Source organism: Amaranthus tricolor, chromosome 5 (genome assembly GCF_026212465.1).
Source record: "Amaranthus tricolor cultivar Red isolate AtriRed21 chromosome 5, ASM2621246v1, whole genome shotgun sequence".
In the NCBI taxonomy this organism is placed as follows: domain Eukaryota; kingdom Viridiplantae; phylum Streptophyta; class Magnoliopsida; order Caryophyllales; family Amaranthaceae; genus Amaranthus; species Amaranthus tricolor.
In genome coordinates this window covers 30,529,670-30,551,977 of record NC_080051.1, presented here as the reverse complement: position 1 = coordinate 30,551,977, position 22,308 = coordinate 30,529,670, and the positions used below count along the sequence as shown (strand labels likewise).

The 22,308-nt window shown below is 29.0% G+C and overlaps 2 protein-coding genes across 2 annotated transcripts; both read right to left on the bottom strand.

Annotated features, from left to right (window-relative positions):
• Nucleotides 1–1,916: 1,916 nt before the first annotated feature.
• On the bottom strand, nucleotides 1,917–8,555 carry LOC130813166 (NAC domain-containing protein 90-like). The gene is made up of 3 exons (XM_057678926.1): nucleotides 8,343–8,555; nucleotides 7,333–7,649; nucleotides 1,917–2,518 (listed from the first exon to the last, which is right to left on the bottom strand). The coding sequence occupies exons 1-3, from the start codon at nucleotides 8,536–8,538 to the stop codon at nucleotides 2,099–2,101; spliced, it is 933 nt and encodes a 310-aa protein (XP_057534909.1). The 5' UTR covers nucleotides 8,539–8,555; the 3' UTR covers nucleotides 1,917–2,098.
• An 11,425-nt stretch (nucleotides 8,556–19,980) lies between these two features.
• On the bottom strand, nucleotides 19,981–21,371 carry LOC130813893 (protein S40-7-like). The gene has a single exon (XM_057679797.1). The coding sequence runs from the start codon at nucleotides 21,193–21,195 to the stop codon at nucleotides 20,578–20,580; it is 618 nt and encodes a 205-aa protein (XP_057535780.1). The 5' UTR covers nucleotides 21,196–21,371; the 3' UTR covers nucleotides 19,981–20,577.
• Nucleotides 21,372–22,308: the final 937 nt, after the last annotated feature.

Sequence of the window (22,308 nt, the reverse complement as noted above, 5' to 3'; positions counted from 1 at the left end):
GTTCATGATCCCGTAAGCGTTAAGCTAAGAATATTAACAATTGGTTTGATATAAACATCACAATTCAAACCTCGAATAACAGAGGTCATGGTTATTTGAATGTAGATATCAAGCTAATATTCATATGTAGCTTTCAATCAATTCACCAAGATTTTGTTAAAATTAATTACTTTGGTAGGATATGTGTGAGCATTATAAGTATTTAAAATTATAAATATTCAATATGAGAATATTTGAAATTGCTTTTTACAATGAAGGAGGATATTAATCAAACTGAAATGATGGGAGTAAAATTTTAAGACTCAAAACAGCCAATTTGTGGTTTTCAAATCAACAAACATCATTGAAAAACAATATGCCAGCATAAAAACTATCACACAATGTTTTAGAAAAAAATTAAAAATTAGAACTACTCCTAATATTTTATTGAAATGAAAGTTATAATAAATTATTACAATAATTCTTGTCTCTATGTTCTCAAATTTTAAAATTGTTTTTCATTGATGATTTCATATATGTGTAATTAAACAATCATTTAACAACTGATGTCCTATATTATTATATACATAATTTTTGTATAAATAAATTTAAAAGTTAATTTTAACTAAAATAAATAAATATTTTTTTTAATATCTATTGGAAATGGGCCTGGGGTGAATTACCCCCTTAAATATGGGTTGGTTCGTCAATAACTTAAACTTTATACATAAATTTTAAATGTGACGGTTTTATGGTTATATCATTTTTATTGTGCTGACACATGTATATTTAGTGTGTTAAAATGTTCAATTATATTTTTTAAAATGATCCTTTAAAAAAATTGACTAATTATATGTATTCATCTTTTAGTGAGACGATCTCATATAAAATGAACTGATCTCGATAAACTTTACATAAAAAGACCGACAAATATTATGCGAAACTAACAAAATTATGAAGCAGCTGGGGCTGGGCAGCACATTACAGGAATTCCTTTTAATTTTAATCTAATTTTTATTTAGAGTTGTATCACTTTAAATTATTTTCTCTTTTAGTAATGAGATTTATAATTTTTTTTTAATTTCATTCACAAATTTAATTTATCTTTCAATCTTATCTGCACTTTTTTTTTATTTCACTTGTTATTTGTCTTATTCACTAATTAAAAATTGCATTTAAAATGGTTACTTGACTACTATATAAAAAATGTAGGAACATGAAAATAAAGATGAAATAGAAATTACTTTAAAAGGGATGAATAAAAGCAATAATACTCTAATTCGACAAATCTGCCTTTCGTGGATAAGGTTGCAGCTAGCTAGGTTGCCCTAAATAATACACCATCTGTTCTTTTTTTATCTTTCACTTTGGGTTTTTCATACATATTAAGGAAGATAAAATTTTTGGGTTGTTGTTGGTATTATTTTAATTAAATAGTAGTGTGAAGTAATGATTGTATTGGAAATATAAGGTTGTAGTGGGTATTATTTTAATTAAATAGTAGTGTGAAGTAATGATTGTATTGAAAGTATGAGAGAGAAAATAATTATAAATAAAAGAAAAGGGGTACATTAAAAGAAAAGAGGGGGTTTTAAGGGGTAAAAGTGAGATAAAAACTTTTTAAAAATAGAAAGTATTTTAAAGTGAAAAAACTTTTAAAACTACCCGTTATAGTAATGTGAAAGATAAAAAAAGAACGGAGGGAGTAGCAATATAAATTAATAAGAAAAGATTAAAAAAAAAGCCTGGTTCATAAAATCAAGATTAACTTTTTTGAAAAAAAAAATTAGCTGAGTAATTTTTTAAGAAAAATAAATCAATAATACAAATTAAGACGAAAGATTAAATAAATTTATTTCAATAATTCCACTTCACTATAATAATAATAATAATAATAATAATAATAATAATAATAATAATAATAATACACTACAATTCAATTGAAAATAAGTAGATATAATGCAATATAAAACCAATTTTTGAGCTTAACTTAAAGTTTTTAGTCCAATTGTTGGCTTTATAGTAATACATCTACCTACTACTTTATCCATCTGCTTAATATTACAATTCGACAAAATTAACATAAGACTTAGCTTGACAAGTCTTCAATCTAAAATTATCAAAAGTTGGAAAAACTCCAATTTATCCAATCCCAATCCCAATCACAATCCCATACAGTTGTTTGCTGCTCATCAATATCCATGTTCATATTGTTGTTATTATTATCATTATTGTTGTAGTGATATTCAGACGGATTATTTATAATAATATTGTTATTATTATTAGCTGCTTGATTATCTCCTGATGATGAGGAACTTTCGCTTGAGATACACCTTACAATCTGTGCCCTTGCTTGTGGATCAGTTTGATCATCTTGATGGTGATGATGATTAGATGAACTTGGCTGATGATCATCATGATGATGAAGTGTTATTAATGGTTGTGATCTGTTAATGGGTGGTGCAGCTGGTCTTCTATCAAATGCTCTCAAGCATTTTGACTTTATGTAAACTCTGCATACTGTGAAGTCTCCCTTTTGCTGTAACATTCATTAAACAAGTTTTATGCATGTTAAAATTTATCTTAATTCAAATTATTCATTATAATTGCTGCTTTTTTGTTTCCACGTTGTTATGAACAATTTTGACTCTAAATATTATTTTTAATTGCGCATGAATAAGAATAATGCATGTATAATGGACTTGTTTGATAAATTTTCAAACATTCTTATTATTTTTATCTAGATATTAAGGGGCGGTTTGATATAACTTAGGTAAATGATCAATGAAAGGAAATAAAATGCAATAAGTAATGAAAAGGTAATAATATTAACATTCGTTTGGTAGGTGCGTGGTAATAAATTGAGATATGAAAATGAAAAATTTGTATAATTTTAGTTGAAAAATTTTTTGGCTAATTTTTATGACCATGCTTGTCCAACTTTAATAACATTATTTTCTTCATAATATTCATTACAATGCATTATCATTATGAGAGGTGATATTAAATGATAAATTTACAAACAAAAAACTTTTTTGTGATTAAAGTTTTATCATCATGAGAATTATATGAAAATTTTGATAAAATTATACACTATAAATCATTTATACTGCCGTTATTTAGTACCACTAACTAAATGGGCAGTAAGTGTTAATGTTGTTAACTATTTGGTAATTGGTATATGACCTAAACTAAAGAAATCCCTACCAATTTCCTTGGGGTTATATATTCTGATTCTGCCTAAACAATTAAATTCCAATTACCGTTAAAATAGAGGAGGTCTTAATAAATAACGAAAAATTTATAAAGTTAACAAATCAGCCTTATGTGGTAAGATTTGATAGGGTGAGAGTTTTCTTATTTTAATTAACCTTTTTGGGTTTTGTTTATTTTACTATTATTTTTTTTGTCTTTTTATGTTAATTTACAAAGGGAAATTCTACATGGTAGCATCAAGTTTTTATGAAACACCAGTAGTAGCACTTTAGTAAAATTTTTCCACATGGTATCATCCAATTTATACACTATCTAACTGCCGTAGCATTTTCCGTTAAATTCTTGTTAATTTCTGTTTAAGTCATTATTTTGTGACATTTTTTCATATGGTAGCATGCAGTTTTTGCTTCAAATATTTAATTCAATTCACCGATTAATTTATCAACGCCCTTAAATGTTGTAACGATTTGTATTAGTGTTTGGAATGCACCTTTTGAACTTATAATATGCACCTTTTGAGCTTATAAAATACGTCTTTTGAATTATTAGTGTTTGTAATGCACCTTTTGAACTTTAAATGCCAATAATTTAAATGAAAATAAAATTGTTACAACATTTAAGGGCGTTGATAAATTAATCGGTGAATTAAATGTTAAAATAGTGAATTAAACATTTGAGAGCAAAAATTGGATGCTACCATGTAGAAAAATCTTACAAAATAATGAATTAACAGAAATTAACAAGACTTTAACAGAAAATACTACAGCAGTTAGATAATGCATAAATTAGATGTTATCATGTGGAAAAATCTTACAAAAGTAATACCACTGGCGTTTTATGAAAATTAAATGCTACCATGTGAAATTTCCCATTTTACAAATTACGGACATTGATTTGAAATTTCCCAAAGTTGACGACAGGTGGGAACATTACACAAAGTTTCTTAAGAAAATGATGGCTTTCGTTTTCGTCACGTCAAGAGGATTGTTAGACCACATATAGTCCCACAAGGCATTTTCGTCACGTCAAGAGGATTGTTAGACCACATATAGTCCCACAAGGCATTTTATAGTTGTCAAGTGAAACTTTTAGATTTGGAAATGTATGTATATTTTCTACACGATAAAATTATTGGACTAATAAATAAAAAGGTGACATTTTTTTAAGACAAAAAGAATATTTTTTTATATAAGGGTAAAATGCATATATAAATTTTATGGGGTATCTATTGAGTTTTTTTACCAAAAAATTGCTCCAAAACAAAATGTTTTGAACTTTACACAAAGAAAGAAAATAATTCTCAAATATTATTTATGTAGGACGAAAGTGAGAATTTATTTAACTATTAATTTTCACGTAGGAAAACTGCTACTCAAAGTAGTAAATTTTACATGTTTAACAAAACCACTATTTAGAGGTTAGAGTAATAATTTCACTTATAAACTGTATGTTTGTAAAAAGTTTTGACAACTATCTTCCATTTGATTTTTATATGTACATATAGGGTTTATCAATAAATGTGTGCGTGCGTGTGTGTGTGTTTGGGTGTGTTTAGTGGTATATTTTTAATGCCTAATGTAATGTAGGGGTATATTTTAGACGTTTATTAGTGTCTATAATGAGAATATTTTCCAATGTTGTATTCAGTCGCAAAATTCCATGTTTTAGGCTCAAAGATCGACAAAAACATATTAATTATCAATGTGCTTATCATCATAGAATACTTCTTCTGCCCTAGCATCCGAGGCAGTTATAAAATGGATGTTCCTTTAAATTTTATTATACGCGCACAATATTCAATATTATTCCTATTTATATTTGTATTTCACTAGCATGTACATATAGCTACATAAGCGATTACATGTTGATGATATTGTGTGGAGTATTATCTAAAAATTGCATTTTATGCAATATGTCACGGGCTCACTTATTGACTTAATGAAAATCGTGCGGCACTAGTGACAATGGCCATAGATTGCACTAGCTCAGCCTTGAGAATGTGTCTAAAGTATGAAGAACTTAGAGAATTAAGCTTGAAGAAGCTAAAGGGATCGAATACTTGAGGAAGAGTTTTTCCGTGGAAAGGCTTTGTATTGTTTGAATGCTTGTACACAACTTGAGTGAGTTGCAAATGAGGGGGTTTGGGGTATTTATAGTGATAGCTAAGCCCCTAAAGAATTCTAGAGAGTTCTATTAGCTACTCTACATGGTTGCCTCTAGAGAATTCTAGGGCATCTCCTACCCTCGACTTTTCTACTAGTATCAAGATAGTTCTACAAGTATGTACAATACTCTACATTATTATAGTATATACAAGAGAAATCTAGAAGCTTCTAAGAACTCCAAAAAGCTCTTAATGACGCGGGCTGAATCGGAAAAACAAGTCAAACCGTGTCACAATATATAAGTTTGATGAAGAGAACGCAAGAGTTATAGAGAAATAATAATGGGCATGATCGACTATACTAGTTGGTCTTTAGTTCAAGCACGTTAAAATAGAGCGCACCAACATTAGAATTAGGGAGTGCGAGCAAGCACTACAAATAAAATACAAAATGGCGACGGTCCATTTGAACGCCATGTGATCGCTAAATGAGCAAAAGGTGGACTGGGCGACAGCCTTTCTGGTGGACGCTAAATGTAAACTAGACGCATGGCCGTCGCCAAGACTCCTGTAAACATGGCGACGAGACGGCGACCAACTTATCCTGTCGTCTAGTCTAACAGAAAATGACGACTACCTGTCCCGTCGCCCATTTGAACGCCAAAAATGGTAACCTCCATCCCGTCACCCTTCCCTCGCCAAGAATGAAGTGGGAAGCGGAGAGTGAAGATCATAGGTTAGTGATGAGGCAATTGAGGAGTGGTGCAAAATAATAATATGGTGCACTAATTTCATATTATTAGACTGATTTTAATTTTACAAGTCTTGATTCAAAGCATCTCATCAGATTTTTTATTGTGTAATTCGTGTCAATATTTCTTCATAATGAAATTGAGCATTAGAGTTTGATCAATCATTATAAAACTTGATTATTATACAACAAAGCTAGATCAATCATCTAAAACAAACTTAATTCATAGTTGAGCAAGTTTGATGATCAATCACAACATATATTAGAACATGTTAAACCTAGTTTGTCAAATTTTCACTAGAATGCATCGACAAATTTCAATAATAAGGTAATCAATATCTACCTATTACTTAAATAATTAAAGTTTTTGTTTTTTCTGATACAATATATTGTGTATAATCAATTTGACATTTATTATACTTAATTTTATGTCAGGGGTAATTTATTATGCGATTATATTGACTGTTTGCATTATATATATATATATATATATATATATATATATATATATATATATATATATATATATATATATATATATATATATATATATATATATATGAAAATAAAGACTCTAATTTTATTTTTATTATGTTAAATTGGTAATATAGAGCTTGAGAGTTAGATTTTTGTTAATTCATATAGACTATCTCTATTTATGAAATTGCGCTCAACAATTTTATCCTTTAATTAAGTTGGATTTGTCGGATTTTTTTATTAACTAGAATTTGTAAAACTGTAACTTATTTGAACACTCGGTATTAACTCGTCTTATTTAAGACTGTCTCGCTATAAGATGAACCCATATAACTAATTTATTTCTCTAACTAATCATTTAAAATTATATGCGATCACTTTAAAAACATAATGTATATCACAAATTGAGAGACCAATTCTAATTGAGCCGATCCGGTAGGCATTAAGAATATGGTAAGTAGACATTAATCTTTAATGGCTTGAACTTGAGATATGTATCTTAAAAAGACCGTCTCTCAAGAGACTAGCAGAATGTATAGAGATCAATTAATAGAGATAGTTTTAGCATGAGACGGTTTCAAGAATTTTAATCAATTGCCTATTTACCCACCAACGTGTTGGTATAAATTAGAGATATTGTTTCAATTTTTATTTTTTATTTTTCTCATATATATATTATTAGAGATATATATTACGGAGCTAATCATGGCGTGATTAATCTTAGAAAATGTAAGTAACCCTAAATGACAATTATTAGGATCGATCATCCTAATTAATTGAGATGATGATCATGGAAAATACTTACAGGTGGAGGAGGATTAGTTGAAGCGGAGGCTTGATCATAATCTTCATCAACGGCTACATATTCATTCATTTTCCATTCAGTCTTAGATCCTGATCTACTACGTGCTCTTCCATTGTAGAATACCATGGTCCTCTTCTCACCAATGATCTTATTCTGAGTTGATGAATAAACAAACCCAGGAGATCCGGTTGCTTTCCAGTACCCGGTATCTGTTAAGCGGTTCGGACGCCCACCCGCTGCTTCTTTCTTCTGTTTTGGTATGAAGAAAAACCATTCTTGCTGTTGTGGATCACCCCTACATTGCTGCCCAGATAAATCTGCATTTATGCATCATTACAAAAATAATTAGCTTAAACAATAAACAAAAATTTAGGGTTTATGTAAGAAATTAGGTTTATGTAAGATGCAACATATAAATGGATTAAATAATCCAATAATACAAAATTAATAGCATATAAATTGCTTGTGTTGAGGCTGTCTCATTGAAAATTCTAAGTAAAATTAAAATACTAATACGAGGTGTACTAAACACTATAAAATCAACTCAATCGTTATTTATTCTGTCGTACATATTACACAAATTTGATATTAATAGAATTCTGAATCAAATGACACCTGTTCTATGGCAGATTCAGTTCAGGAAAAAAAAATGTGATGTCAATTTATTATGTGATACATATTACACAAATTTGATATTTGATTTTAGTTTGGATTAGTTTAAGTGATGTCAAGTGACCACAGTGATATCACACTAGATCCGCCACTACACCTGTTAAGTCTACACCTGTTAAGTCTAATTAGCCGACTCAATTTTAGATTTCCTTTAATCAACCACAAATACATAAAAATATTGAAAATTAATTATACTTTTTTTTTTACAATGATCTAGCTCATTCCCATGAGACTTGAGAGTAAAGCTTTACATAGATAAGTTGAAGAAAATTGTCTAAAAATAATAGTTATGTTGTTTAAAAGCATAATATTAGTAAATACATATAACGTTAACTTACTTGGAAGATCCCAAGGATTATAATCATAGATATAAACCACAGGGATAACTCGATTGATATGATCAGATCTTCCTCCACGAAGTTTTTGGCGAAGGTAAAAAGATATTAACTCTTCTTCTGTTGGAAAAAATCGAAATCCAGGCGATGCTTGCAATGGGATTATATCATGATCATCATCATGATCATGCTCGGCCATTATTTCTTTAGGTTGTGTTAATTTTAACGTATTGTAAAAGTAATAAATATTTTCAAGGTATTAGTTTTCTATTTATATACAAAGTTTAGGGTAGGGATAAAAGAAGAAGACAAAGGAAAGTCAAGTGAGTTGACTAATTCAGGGAAGAATTCAGAATATTAATATAAAATGTGTGTTCAACACTCATATTTATACGTATACATGTTGAAACAACTCGGTTACCATATTTTAGTTTTGTATACTCCTTTTTATTTACTATTATCGTTCCATTTGCTTTTTAACACTATTTATCCATTATTCTTAATTTGTATTTTATTCTAAAGGTTAAAATATAGTCAAGTGAGATCTTGTTTTTTCGTTTTAATGTAAATTTTATTAATATCAACTTATTATAACTTTTACTCAAACACAATTAAAAATATTTATGACTGAAATAGTGCTTGACAAACGTGTCAAAATCAAATTGGACAATAATAATAGTGAATAAAAGGGAGTATGTCATACAATTTGATAATAATAGCATTTTAATCAAATAACCCCGATCATAATCTAGACTGGTTTGAGATTCCCTTGCCAACTATAGCATTTTTAATATGTATGATAAACCAACTTGGTTACCATAATTATATTTTAGTGTTTTACCTGATACACAGTTTAAATTAAATATCGTTTTAATCAAATGACCCATGTCATAATCTAGGCAGAATCTAGCCTAGATTCTCCCATTGACTATAGCATTGACAATTTGTCATCAATAACGGAAAGGAAATGTTAGCTGGCACAGTAAATAATGGGCCGGGGAATGGATGAATTAAGCTAAGAAATGGTATGGAATTTTCTGGGAAGCTAGGTTTATGTTTTAATGTATAAGTACTGCCCTAATAAGATGATGGTTGCTGATGATAACACGTTTTGTGGAAAAATCCAGAAATGTTAAAACTAGAAAGAAAAATGCTACTTCTATTATGATGCTATTTTAAGTGTGTGCCAATACTTGCTAGGAAGAAGACTGTTTTGCATAAGTATAAGTGAGTCAAGCTTTTGAAGTTTTCCCCGTCTGTTTTATTTAAGACTCAAACCTTATGATTATTATTTGGGGATTGTTTATTAGTTATTGGTTATCCACACCACCGTTTGGTAAATTATAGAGCCTCTGTGACAGATTTATGTTATAGATCTTTACAATTTAAATAAAATAAATCAAAATACTAGTACATGATAAAATATTTCCATTAATTATATTAATAATATATGTCTCTTTATTACTTGGTTACTCACGTGTAAAAAAGTATATATGTGTTTGCGGTAATTAAAACAATAAATTATATAAGTATAAAAATGAATTTTTAGGGCCCTTCTGATAATGGGGCATGGGCCCTATACGGTAGACCTTTTTATACTGACTAACCAACGGCCATGGCTATCGAATAGTTTAGTTGAGTTATTTATTAGCTGATAATATTAAGTTTTAATGAGATGTATAAGCTAAGTCATGAGTCAATAGGGATATTTGATATAGAGTAATTATTGTTATTTATAAAGAAAAAATGGTAAAAAACCATTCGTCAATGAAAAATGTGCTCCATATATGTTTTTTTTAATTTTAATTAATATTTATCAAATAATATGAAGATTATTTCTAATATTTCCACAAAGTTTTTTACGTGCAACATTTAATGTTCGTACGGTATAGGACTTGATATTTTAGCTATATATGCATCAGTAAAAACAAATAAAGGAAATTTCACATGGTGACATTGAGTTTTTAACTTTTTTACAAATATTTTTTTGAATTTATGTGGTGGCCTTGAACTTTCAACTTTTCCGTATGGTAGAAAAAATGTTAAATTTTTAGTTAAATTAAGTATTTATTTCGACTGAATTTGAAATATGTGGTCAATTAGGGTGATCACAACGTTTGTTTTATGAAAAAAATGTCATTACGCTGGGTAAAAATAGCGTAGAGTTAACAAAAAGACTTCTCTTTTGTCTACCATGTGGAAAAATTGAAAGATTAAAGTCACCATATGGATTAAAAAAATATTTATCTACCACGTGAAAAAACCGAAAATTTAAAGTTACCACGTAAAGTTTCCCAAAATAATAAATTAATATAGTTAAAGGTATGTGTGATAAGCACGAACAATCATACGAATCTTTTGTTGTAATGTAGCTCAATTATGTATCCGTCAAATCTAATACTATATTATTACGTTTTAATAAGAAGTTTCACTATTTAAATAGTTGTACCAAGGAATACAGACTGATAAAAAAAATACTCCCTCCGAATCAATTTAGATGTCCCATTTGTTTGAACATGGTTATTAAGGATGATGTGGGGGCCATTAAAAAGGGTAAGTAGTAAAGGGTAAGTAATGAAAGGTAAGTAGTGAAGGGTAGTTGGGTAAGTAAGGTATATGGGGGTATATTCGTAATTACTTGTGTAAACTAAGGATATTTAGGTAAAAAAATATTGACAAAAATAGAAATGGGATAACTAAAAAGACTTTACCGAATAAGAAAATGGGACAACTAAATTGGTTCGGAGGGAGTAATAAATTAGTTCACCTCTATGAACATTTCAATAGGAATTTGTGTTATAGAACATGAATAATCACCAAGGCGTATATCTATATTATATATGTTTTCTTTATTGTTTTGACCTTCTTAAACTCTGATCATAGTTTTTATGGGAGGGTTATATTATCGAGGGTATGATGATAATGATATATTTCTATTTACTTTTCTATCATGGTATTCTAGGTACGATTCTTTAATCAAACTTGATTATTATCTCTCCTTGATGTGTAAGAAAAAATACAGTTAAATAAATGATATTTTTTTTGATTTGAAAATACATATTGTTATGACAAATGCAAGGAAGATAAAAAAAAACAATAAGTATTATCACACACTTGATTTAAACTGGTTTCACTTATAATGTATTAGCAACGTCCCAACTAGAGAGATATTCCACCATCCCTTTGATTATTTTATATTGCAAAAATCAAAGCTAGAATTTTTATTTATTATATAACAAAATTAAAGATATAAAGGAAGTAACATCAATAAATCAATTTTGTTTTATTTTTTTTATTCTATTTTAAATTTCATGTCTCATACAATTGTATACTTTCATGTTTGCCTTCTCTATTTTTTTTTTAAGTCACAAACTGCTCTGAACTCGTTTTATAAAAGTAAAAAAAAAAATTCTAAATTGATTTAATATTTGTTTTTCCAGGAATTGATTCTTAATTAGTTTATAGAGACTGCTAATCATATCATTAGTTTTTAGGCCACTACTATTTATGGACACTCCTAAATGCAAGAGGGCATTATCTTTTGTATCCTTAGCTCAAGACGTGTGATAGGAATAGAAATATGGCCTAGATTCCTTTCAAATAAGGTCTTCTTTTTATAGTCAATTGACTTGGTTACAAATGAGTCAATATCTTGTTGTTTTCCAAGTTTTTACAAAGTAACTTCCCCTTGCCTATTATTTATTGGCTTGTGGTACTATTTTGTACGGTTCACATTGCTAAAACCAACTATAAACTCATAGAGTAATATACGTAATATATATATATATATGAATGGGCGGATTCACGTGCCTGTACGTGAGGACACTGCATTAATTAAAAAAATAGATAGCTTGCTGCAATATTGAACACACAACTTGCTTGTTATAAGGTAAAGACACAACCTGCTGTACTATGTTATTTTCTTTACTGATAAGGAATTTAAAGTGTATTTAATCTTTGTTTAAATGTACAACAAAATCCAATTCAATGCGATTACAATTTCCAACATTCATTTAATACCTATTTAATCTTTGTTAAGCTGTACAGCAAAACTCAATTCAAACACATCAATTTCTTTGTTTTGCTGTACAACTCAGACGAAACTGTAACAGGCTCGAATTTCTTAATCATAATCTTCCGATTAATTATTTCGAAATTTTTTAATTCGAATTCCTAATCCTTTGGTTATCTAATTCAAATCACCTTTAATTTCTAAATCTTTTTCTGATTTTGTAATTTCTTCCAAATATTAAACTAGAAAAAAAAATTCTTAAAATTCTTTATAAGCTCTAAAATATTATTTTATTATTTATACTACGAAAAGTAAAATTTTAATATTATATTTTGTTAAAACTTTACGTTTTAATTTCGTTTCCTTAAATAACTTTACTACTTATCATTTTAACCTTACAACTTTGATTAAATTATTTTATACCTAAAAATTAACTATATTTTTTTTATTAACTTTAAGTATAGTTTTAACCAAAATTTTCTAAGTAAACTATCATATTTTCATAATCAAACTTTAATCAAACTTTCCCATTATTCTAAAACATTTCACTTGTATAAACTAAAACAAAAATTTGATGAACCAAAATCCTTTCTACATCAATTCATGATGTTCATCACTTACACAAGTTATCACCATTTCCTTACACAAGTTAACCTTTTTTTCACTCCAAACTCTTACACATTCACTTACACACTTCAACTCTTACACATTCACTTACACAGTCCAACTCTTACACATTCACTTACACACTCTAAATCTTACACAAGTTAACCTTCTTCTATACTTTTAACACTCTTTTTCATGCAAACTTATGAACAAAAAAGTTGCCCAAAATCTATTATAAATACCCCCTTAGCCATGAGATCACTTGCACCCCTACATCATATCTTTCTACTATTCTTTCTTATATCACTTCATTAACATCTTACTAACTTTATACCCTTTTTATTAGTTGAAGAATCAAATGAAGATAAAGCTTGATCTTATCATTTCTTAAGCCAATAATCATCAACTTTTGAAAAATCAAGTATTATCTTGGAGCTTGGATATCATTTTTTTTGGGTAATTGAAGATCTACTTTTTTGAAGCTTGGAGCCTTGAAGACTTTCTCTTTTGGAGCTTATTTCTTTGAGTTCTTCTTTTCCTATTATTATTCTTTTACTTGGTTTAGCACCACATTTGGACGAAAATGGTACACATTTTCTTAACTCTTTCGTTATGTGATATTTATTATGGTTACTTGATAATATAAAAAGCATGATCAACATGATTTTATTTTATTTTTAAAGTTTACATGGTTATATTAAAATTATATCCAGTTCAATGATATTTTCGTAAAAACAATAATACTTTTGGGACACTCTAAACAAAGTTATAAATATGGAAATTTTTGATTAATATCATAATGTAGATATATATGAGTTTTTTTATGTGAAATATTATTTTAAGTTTCATGTATGTTAGCTTTATGAACTTTTGTATTAAGAAAATACTTAAAAATAATATCTAGTGAAGTTTTTGTGATGAAATTTTGGTAGATAAAATTGATGTGAACTAGGAATTTTAAAAAGAGTATTTTATAAGTACTTTATAAAAGCTAAAAGTTAGAATATCATTTTAGATATGTTCCTTGAGTTTAAAATAACGTTTAATTGAATTTTCGTTTAAAAATGTTATTCTAATACAAAGAAGTGTTGAACTTTCTTAATTATTAAAAATAGTTAAGAAAATATATTACTTAAGTTTAAAATAAGTTAAAAATTTATTAATAAATTTGAAAATAAAAAAAAAGTTAAATAAGAAATAAATATTAAATGGGCTCTTCCTAGCTTGTAACTTTTTGACATAATCCTATAACATGTTGAATCACATGATGACCCTTGGGCAAATTGTCATGGACCCTATGGACTTTAATTATTATATTTTTTTATATATCGATTTATGGCTAAAATGATTGTATTAATTATTTAAAATAATAATCATGAATTTTATTGGTTAAATAAACTTAGCTCTTTAAAATGATTCCATATCATCTTGGTGTTTTGATAAAATTTTTATTTTGGACTCAAGTAATTATAAAAAATTATTAACCGGTTTATCGGTAAAATAGTCAAACTAATTTGTTGAAATGCTTAGTGTTGTTTTTCTTGAACTTTTTAGTTAAAAATTCATTTCATTCAGATTTTGGACCCTTAATAACTTATCAGATTATTTTTCATAGTTATGATAGATCTGTTTTACTATTTTACTTGATTATTTGATAAAATACGTTATTAAGTACGTAGAAATATTACCCTTGACTTTTATATGATTATCTATGACATAATAATGACTTAGTTTAGCATCAGGAATCTTAGTATAGCTACGAAAATTATTATTTAATGAATATTAATTTATTAGATACTTGTAATTTGTTTCTATTAAAAGGGTAGAATTGTTAAAATTTTGACTAGTGGAAGTTTGACTTATAAGAATGTAAACTATTTTGATTTAGAGTCTTGGTTTATATTGCATGATATTGATTGTATGACTCTGATAGTAGGGTAACGTCGAACCCTGAACCGGCATGTAAAATCCTGGCATCTATGTTAGCCGGCACGTAAAATGTGGTGTCAGATAGGGGATCTGAGAAAACCCATCCTGTGGAGTCTCGAGCATAACAGTATTGAGAGGAGTGACAACTCCCACCACAATTAGGGTTTAGGACTACGATCCTCACCTAATCAGACCCTTACATATATCAGTTGTCATTATTGTTCTAATCTTGTGATGTACTATGATGGTAAAGTTATGAGGCTTAATCGAACTTGATTGAATAAGCATTAAGGTTACCAAGTATTTACTAACAGTAATGAACTTCTACAAGCATTGAGAATGTAACTTATGGCTTAATAAAGGTCAATAATGAGTAATAACCTTCTATATTGTGCTTGATGATTATTTTGTAAGCATGAGTTAACTATCGCATCATAAGCTTGTGAAGGAAATTGTACTCGGCTTTATCGCTGACCGATTCAATCGAATGTCATCCGTATTATGGATGACAGTATTTTGCAGGAAAATTTAGTTCAGGTTTCGATCCAGGCCGTAATTTTAATTATTCTATTGAGGACTTAGCTGCATTGATTTTACTTGATGACTTTGATGACTATATTGTACATACGGTTTTTTTAATCGTATTTAAGCAAATCTTATGTTATATTTTCTCAATTGTAAGATTTTTTTAACTTATGTTTTAAACGGTTTTAGTTTAAATTGTTTTTAGTAATTCAGCGTTTTACACTTCCACATTATATATCTTAAGTATAATTATTGAAGTTATTTATATATGGAGAATATCGCTCCTTCAAAAGAAACCTTCAGCCTGGCACTATTGCAATGTAAACTTTATAAAATGTTAGAAGTAAGCTAAAGCTTACATCTCAAGTCCAAAAACTTAGGGGTCGCAAACTCACCCAAAGCTACGAGGTGGCAAATAGCCAAACAAGCCCCTCATACATTTGTCATATTGCTAAATGCTAATACTAGGTGATTATAGGGAATACTACTAGCAAACTAAGACAAATGTTGGATTATTCACACTAAATTAAGGGTAAACATTTGTTTATTAAAGAATAATCTAAAGGTCTAATTATTCACAATGACCAAGTAAAGGGTTGAATTGTCAATGCCAAATTTTTCCAAAAATTTATTCAGGGATTGGGGTGTACTTCTCCCCCTTATCTAATGATGGGTCGTCCGCCGTCCGCCGTCCGCCAGTAACTTTTAGCTACTCTTGTGATAAATCATATATCATTGGGTGATGGTCTCAAATAAATAATTATATTCTCATAACTTGTTTAAATTAAGTTTTTTAACTCATGTATAAGACGTTTTTCGCACTTAGAATCATACAATAATTTTTAAAATAACAAAAAATCTACTATGAGACAGTTCTATTTATGCAACCAAATGAAAAGCCCACCAGCCCGATACATTTTTTAAATCACCCAAAATCAACCCTTAAATTGCTAATTTCAAGACGTAAATGTTAATTTCAATACTTGCCAATTTCGAGCATTAATCTCAATAAAGGATCAACCAATAATTTCTTTTTGAGTTATTCTTTTGAAAGAGCGTCTCTCGGTGAGACAACTCCAAATAAGAAGCGTATAGAGAGCTCATACTCTTATATTATGTATTAATTAGATAGACCATTTGACGGATGTATAAGATGCTCTCGGTGAGACTGTCTCATACAATAATTTTGCTTTTTTATACTTAATTTTTTGCAATTTAAATTTGAGACTTAAAAGGTCAAACCCAAGATAACGTTGGAATTGATCTTTTAAACCTTGAATTAGATCTTTTAAGTCTTGGAATTGAAATTCTTTTAAAAGAAATTATATTACCAAATTTAAGAAATAAAACGAAATCGACTTAAGTCTTGGAATTAGTCTTTTAAGTCTTAGATTTGATTTTTTTAGGTTTTCAATTTGATCTTTTAAATCTTAAATTTTTTCTAAAAATTTTCAAAAAAAATTTAAAAATTTGGACCATGGACTATTTGGCCCATTTATACATGGTGGCATGGCATCTATTCAACCGTTGCATAATACGAGTTTTGTTGTTAAAATAATAAAATGAGATAGAACTAGATTGGATTTGGAGCTTCTTAAAAATTAAAATTTGAAATACATAAAAGAAAAAAATAAAAAAATTAACAAAATAAACTATGTTTTAAATTTATTCTAAAAATAAGCGTGAATTTTCCAAATCTGAGGTTTGGGACTGTACGCAGTTAGTAACTGCGAACAGGTCAAAAAAGACAAAATAGTTGTTCGCAGTTAGTAACTGCGAACAGCTATTTTGACCTGTTTTTGTGCAGCATGTTGTTCACAGTTACTAACTGCGAACAGATCAAAAGATGTCAAATAGTTGTTCGCAGTTAGTAAGTGCGAATAGCTATTTTGTCTGGTTTAACCTGTTCGCAGTTAGTAACTGCGAACAGCCCCAAACCTCAGGTTTGAAAATTTTACGCTTATTTTTGGAATAAGTTTAAAACTTAGTTTATTTTGTTAATTTTTTTTATTTTTTCTTTTATGTATTTTAAATTTTCCTTAAAAATTGTGTTTAGGTCTAACTAGAACTTGGACTCAACCCACACCACTTGTACTCGAAAGCCCAAACACATTATCTAAGCAAAGGCCATAAAGGAAGCTTCGTTAAGAATATCCAAGCCCTTTTACGGTTTTTTTCACTTTAATAAATTTATGTACATGGTAAGAATCAATAGATTTCTTTTAATTCAAGAGGTTTTTTTTTTCTATCATAGTAAAACTAGAGAATTTCGTAAATGGTAAGAATCAAATTATAAGTATAACAGAAAAAATAGAAACCTTTAGTCACGTAAGAACATTATAAGGATAAATAAATGCTGTATTATTATTAAAATATGGTATTTTCTCTGTTTTAAAAGATAAGTTAAATGTGTACGTAAAAATTTTAAATAATACGGATCATAATGAAAAATTAGAAATTAAACAGTTTCAATAAAGCAAACTAAACTAAAATAAAGTTAATTCTTTAAGATAGTAGGAGTATTTATCTTTTAGATAGTAGTAGGAGTATTAAATTGTGTGTTAAGCCACCAAAGCACATAAAAAAGGAGTCTGAATAAACTAAGCGACTAACTATGAACTAGAAATTTGAGATAGTGAATAGGAATGACAACTTCTTTTTGAACGTTTATATTTCATGTCCATATTTCGATGACATTATGGGCGTTTGGTTTATGGTTTTTGACTTAACTTTTTAGTTGACTTTTGGTTTTGGCTTATTTGTTGGTCAAACAGCCAAAAAAAGTGTTTTGTAAATGGCTTAAAGTAGCTGAAAAACTGGCATTTAAGCCAAAATGAAAAAGGCTGCTCCAGCTAGCTTTTTTGGTTGACTTTTGGCTTGTTTGTCCACTTTTCCTCTAATAAACAGCTAACAGTCAATACTCAAATTTATTAAACATCTTCACAAACAGTTGGCTTTTTCAGCTAGCTTTGACACTTATCAGCATTTCTCTATAGGATACTTCATACTGGGTAGATAGGCAATCACCATTTAGGTTGTCATCATCATTAATAATCAGTGTATTTTTTTCACGGAAAACTATGATCAGGGTTTGGGGAAGGAAGGAAGGCAACAACGCATACCTATAGAAGAGAGTGTTGTCAAAGAGTTCCTCCGCGTTGAGAAAAATCCACAAATAAATCTTTTAAAAAAAAACCTCAAAAATCAAAAAAATATATATAAATAAAATACATATAAATAAATAAAATAACTAAGTAAAAATAAATAATAAATAATAGAAAAAAAGGCAAAGACAAAAATAAAAACACTAAAGTGATACAATCACCATTTAGGTCATCAATGCAAAATACTCCATATAATGGAAAATACTGTCCACTAAGTAATATATCCAATATCAATGACTTATTGTGACACACTATGATGAGAAAATTGATACAAGTATAAATCTTCACAATACGATGATGTTGACGCCATTTTGTATTCTGATCTGTTGCAATCAGCGACGACCACGACAATAATTTAAAACCTATTTCATAGTTGTTATTGGGTCAATCCACCCTCATCTGATGGGCGAAGTCAAAAAGCCTAATAAATCAAATAACCAGTTAAACTACCAGAAGGCCCACCCTAAAAGGTGAAGTTACCAAAATGCCCTTGGTCAATCTTTTAAGGACATTTACTACCGTACAAATACCTACATTTATTACCATTCATGGTATGTCATCTTTCTCTCTTTAAATCCCAATTACTTGTATTCATTTCTCGTTTTATATCACCGACCACTAACTTGAGCGTCGGAGGGATTTTCCGGGAAGCTGCCCTGGACAAGTAACTCTGTTCGTTTTGCAGACCACCTTTCAAATCCGGTCTAAGTTATTCAGACCCTTCGACAACCATTTGGTTTTATGTTGGAAATAGTAGTAGTCTATGGTTTAAAAAAAAAGCATCAAAAGTACAAGGAAAAGAATTTTATCTATTGAAGTAAAGATTTCATCATATAAGAAGGGTGTACAATATTACTATGATCTATGATCTATGATCTAAGACATGTTCTTATAATGGAAATAAGATATTGCTTATGTGTCTTTAAATCTCCGAGTCTCAAAAATTGAAGTGGGAGTTTTATGTTGTTTAAACAATAATAAATGAAAAAATTATCTAAAATAATTTAATATTTTTATAATTTTTCTATAATAATTTGAACTATTGTTTAACCATGAATAATTCAAACTTTAAGGACATTTACTTAAAGTAAACTTGTTAATCGAATAACTTGCTACAACAAGTTTTTTTTTTTTTAAAAAAAGATAAATTAAAATAAAATGTCGAAAGAAATGTTAAATATTTTTTTGGTTTTTTATTATATAGAATTTTTATGTAAATTTTCAAAATTTTTCTATAATTTAAAATTAATTTTCAATTTACATTTTTTTTAAATTATCTACTATAGCAAGTCATCTGTACCTAAATTTACTCTATTATTCTTGATTAATGAATACAAAAGATTATTGTAAGAAAATCAATAAAAAATTAAATTGATCATGCTAAGTAAATTTTCCTAATAAAAAATGTATGAGAAGGAACTTTTATTTCTTGTAATTAGACCCTTGAAGACTCAGAAATTCCATTAAGGGACCTTAAGTCTATGATTCAAGTTGATTAGTCCTAACTACTAAGCGATAGATCCGTACAAGTATTCAGTCCGCAGACTGTGTTATAGGAAATCCAAAGGTTCAGATTTGAGATTACAAAAAAATTTGGAAATTGGGTTAACGATTTAAACAAATGCAAGACTTGGCATTAACACTTCACATTAAAGTGTCACGCAAATGAATGAGGACTTGTAGAAAGATTAAGTGTAAGGGAGTAATTTGTAAAACCTTTCTTTTCTCCTAACATGGAGTAGTATACAGCAAAACGATGTAACAAGTTTCAATTCATACGCCAACTTCCACCAAAACAACTACACCAGCAACCTTAAATCTTAATCTATAATTTTTTTCCATTCTTCACGTCTAATACAAATTTTCCAGTGATAATGAAAGAAGTAACCAAAAACAACCAACTTCCATTCACGGATTCACCAAACCCGCCGGCAACAAAAGAAAACAGAAAATTCCACATTTTGCAACAAAAATAAATTAAGAATCTATCTTAATCATAATCTTAATCAAGGAAACCAGTTTGCCTCAGCACAGCATTGCGAACTTGTCTCATATCTCTCCCTTTCAGAGTCCTTCCAACACCTTCGAGCACCGATGAGGTCGATTTCAGCTTAAGCGCAACAATTTCGTGCGGCGGAAGCATCCCATCATCATCATCTTCTTCATTTTCTTCCTTGTCTAGCTCGTCTAATACTCCGATTCTCTTTGGCTTCTTCTGTATCATCATCTTCGGAACATTCACCGGAGCAGAGTGCTGAAACAATCGACTCGGAGTAGACTGAGTTAACTCATCGGAAACCCGCTGACGAGGCTTCGGAATCGCTCGAAACGGAGTAGAAAACCGATTCATGCAATCATCGGGAAACGCAGCAAGGATTCCAGGTTTCTCCTGTCGGTGAAACCCTAAGTTTCGACGCGATTTAGGCGAGTGTGGGGAGCGAGTTGATTCAGACGAGTCATTCACTCCACCATTACCTCCGGTCCAGAAGAGATCGGCTTCGGAGAGCTCGTAACCGGAAAGATCGTCAGAGGACGGCGATGAGAACGTAAAAAGGCCAAGAAAAAGATCGGAGGAAGGAGATTTCCGATGACGGAAGTTTTTGCCACCATTGATGTCCATTTTTGTGTGAGATGATGGTGAGGATTGGAGAAAAGGAAAGGGAGATAAAATTGTGGGAAAGAAAATGGGGGAGAAAGGATTGAGGTGAATTTATAAAGGGGGTAATGGGGGAAGGAGAAGACTAGTCCTCCTATAGCAGAGAAGACGTGGCGGAGAGACGGTGTGTATAAGTGAAGGAACTTTATGGATGTTGTAATTTATTTACTGTTTTTTAATATGTACCTAATCTTACTCATCTTGGCTTAAAAAGGGTTTATGGGAGTCTTATGGGTAAAATAGTTGAATTTTTTCTAAATAATGTTTATACAAAATTATTGGAATAATTCAACATTTTCATAATTTTTCTACAATAATCTCATCAATTGATTAACCATGAATAATCCTAATTTTAGGGGTATTTGCCAAAAGTAAACTTAGTTAAGCCGTTGACCTGTTATAATAGGTAATTCATAAAAAAAGTAAAAAGAAAATTAATGTAAAAATAGAGAAAAATTTTAAAATTTACATAAAAAAATTTTTAATTTTTTTTTTACATTTTTATAACATTTTTTTCGACATTTTATTTTAATTTATCTTTTTTTTTTAAAAAATAAAACTTGTTGTAGCAAGTCATCCGATTACCGGGTTTACTTTAGGAAAATACCCTCTAAAGTTGGGATTATTTATGATTAATCAATAGTTGGGATTAATTTATTGTAGGAAAATCATGATAAGGTTAGATTATTCTAGTAATTTTTCCATGTTTATAAATGATAAACAATTTTACAATAATGTCAACAAAATTTTGATCATATTCTCATCAAATTACTTTTAAAACATAATTTTAGAAATTATAAATGGAATCGTAAAATTTAATTTTACAATAATTTTAATTCTTTATTAACCTTGAATAATACCAACTTAGTGAGGAAATTCAGAATTAGGCTCTTAATTGTGATATTAGGATCTTTTTCATTACTTTTCTCTATTACCCATTTTATAATTTTGACACTTATTTTAGAATAAAAAATAAAATGTCAAAATTTCCCCTATTAAAGCTCCATCAAGCAATAATAGCCATTAGATTGAGTAATGGACCCTTCATTACATTTTAAGTAATTGAGAGAATTCTAA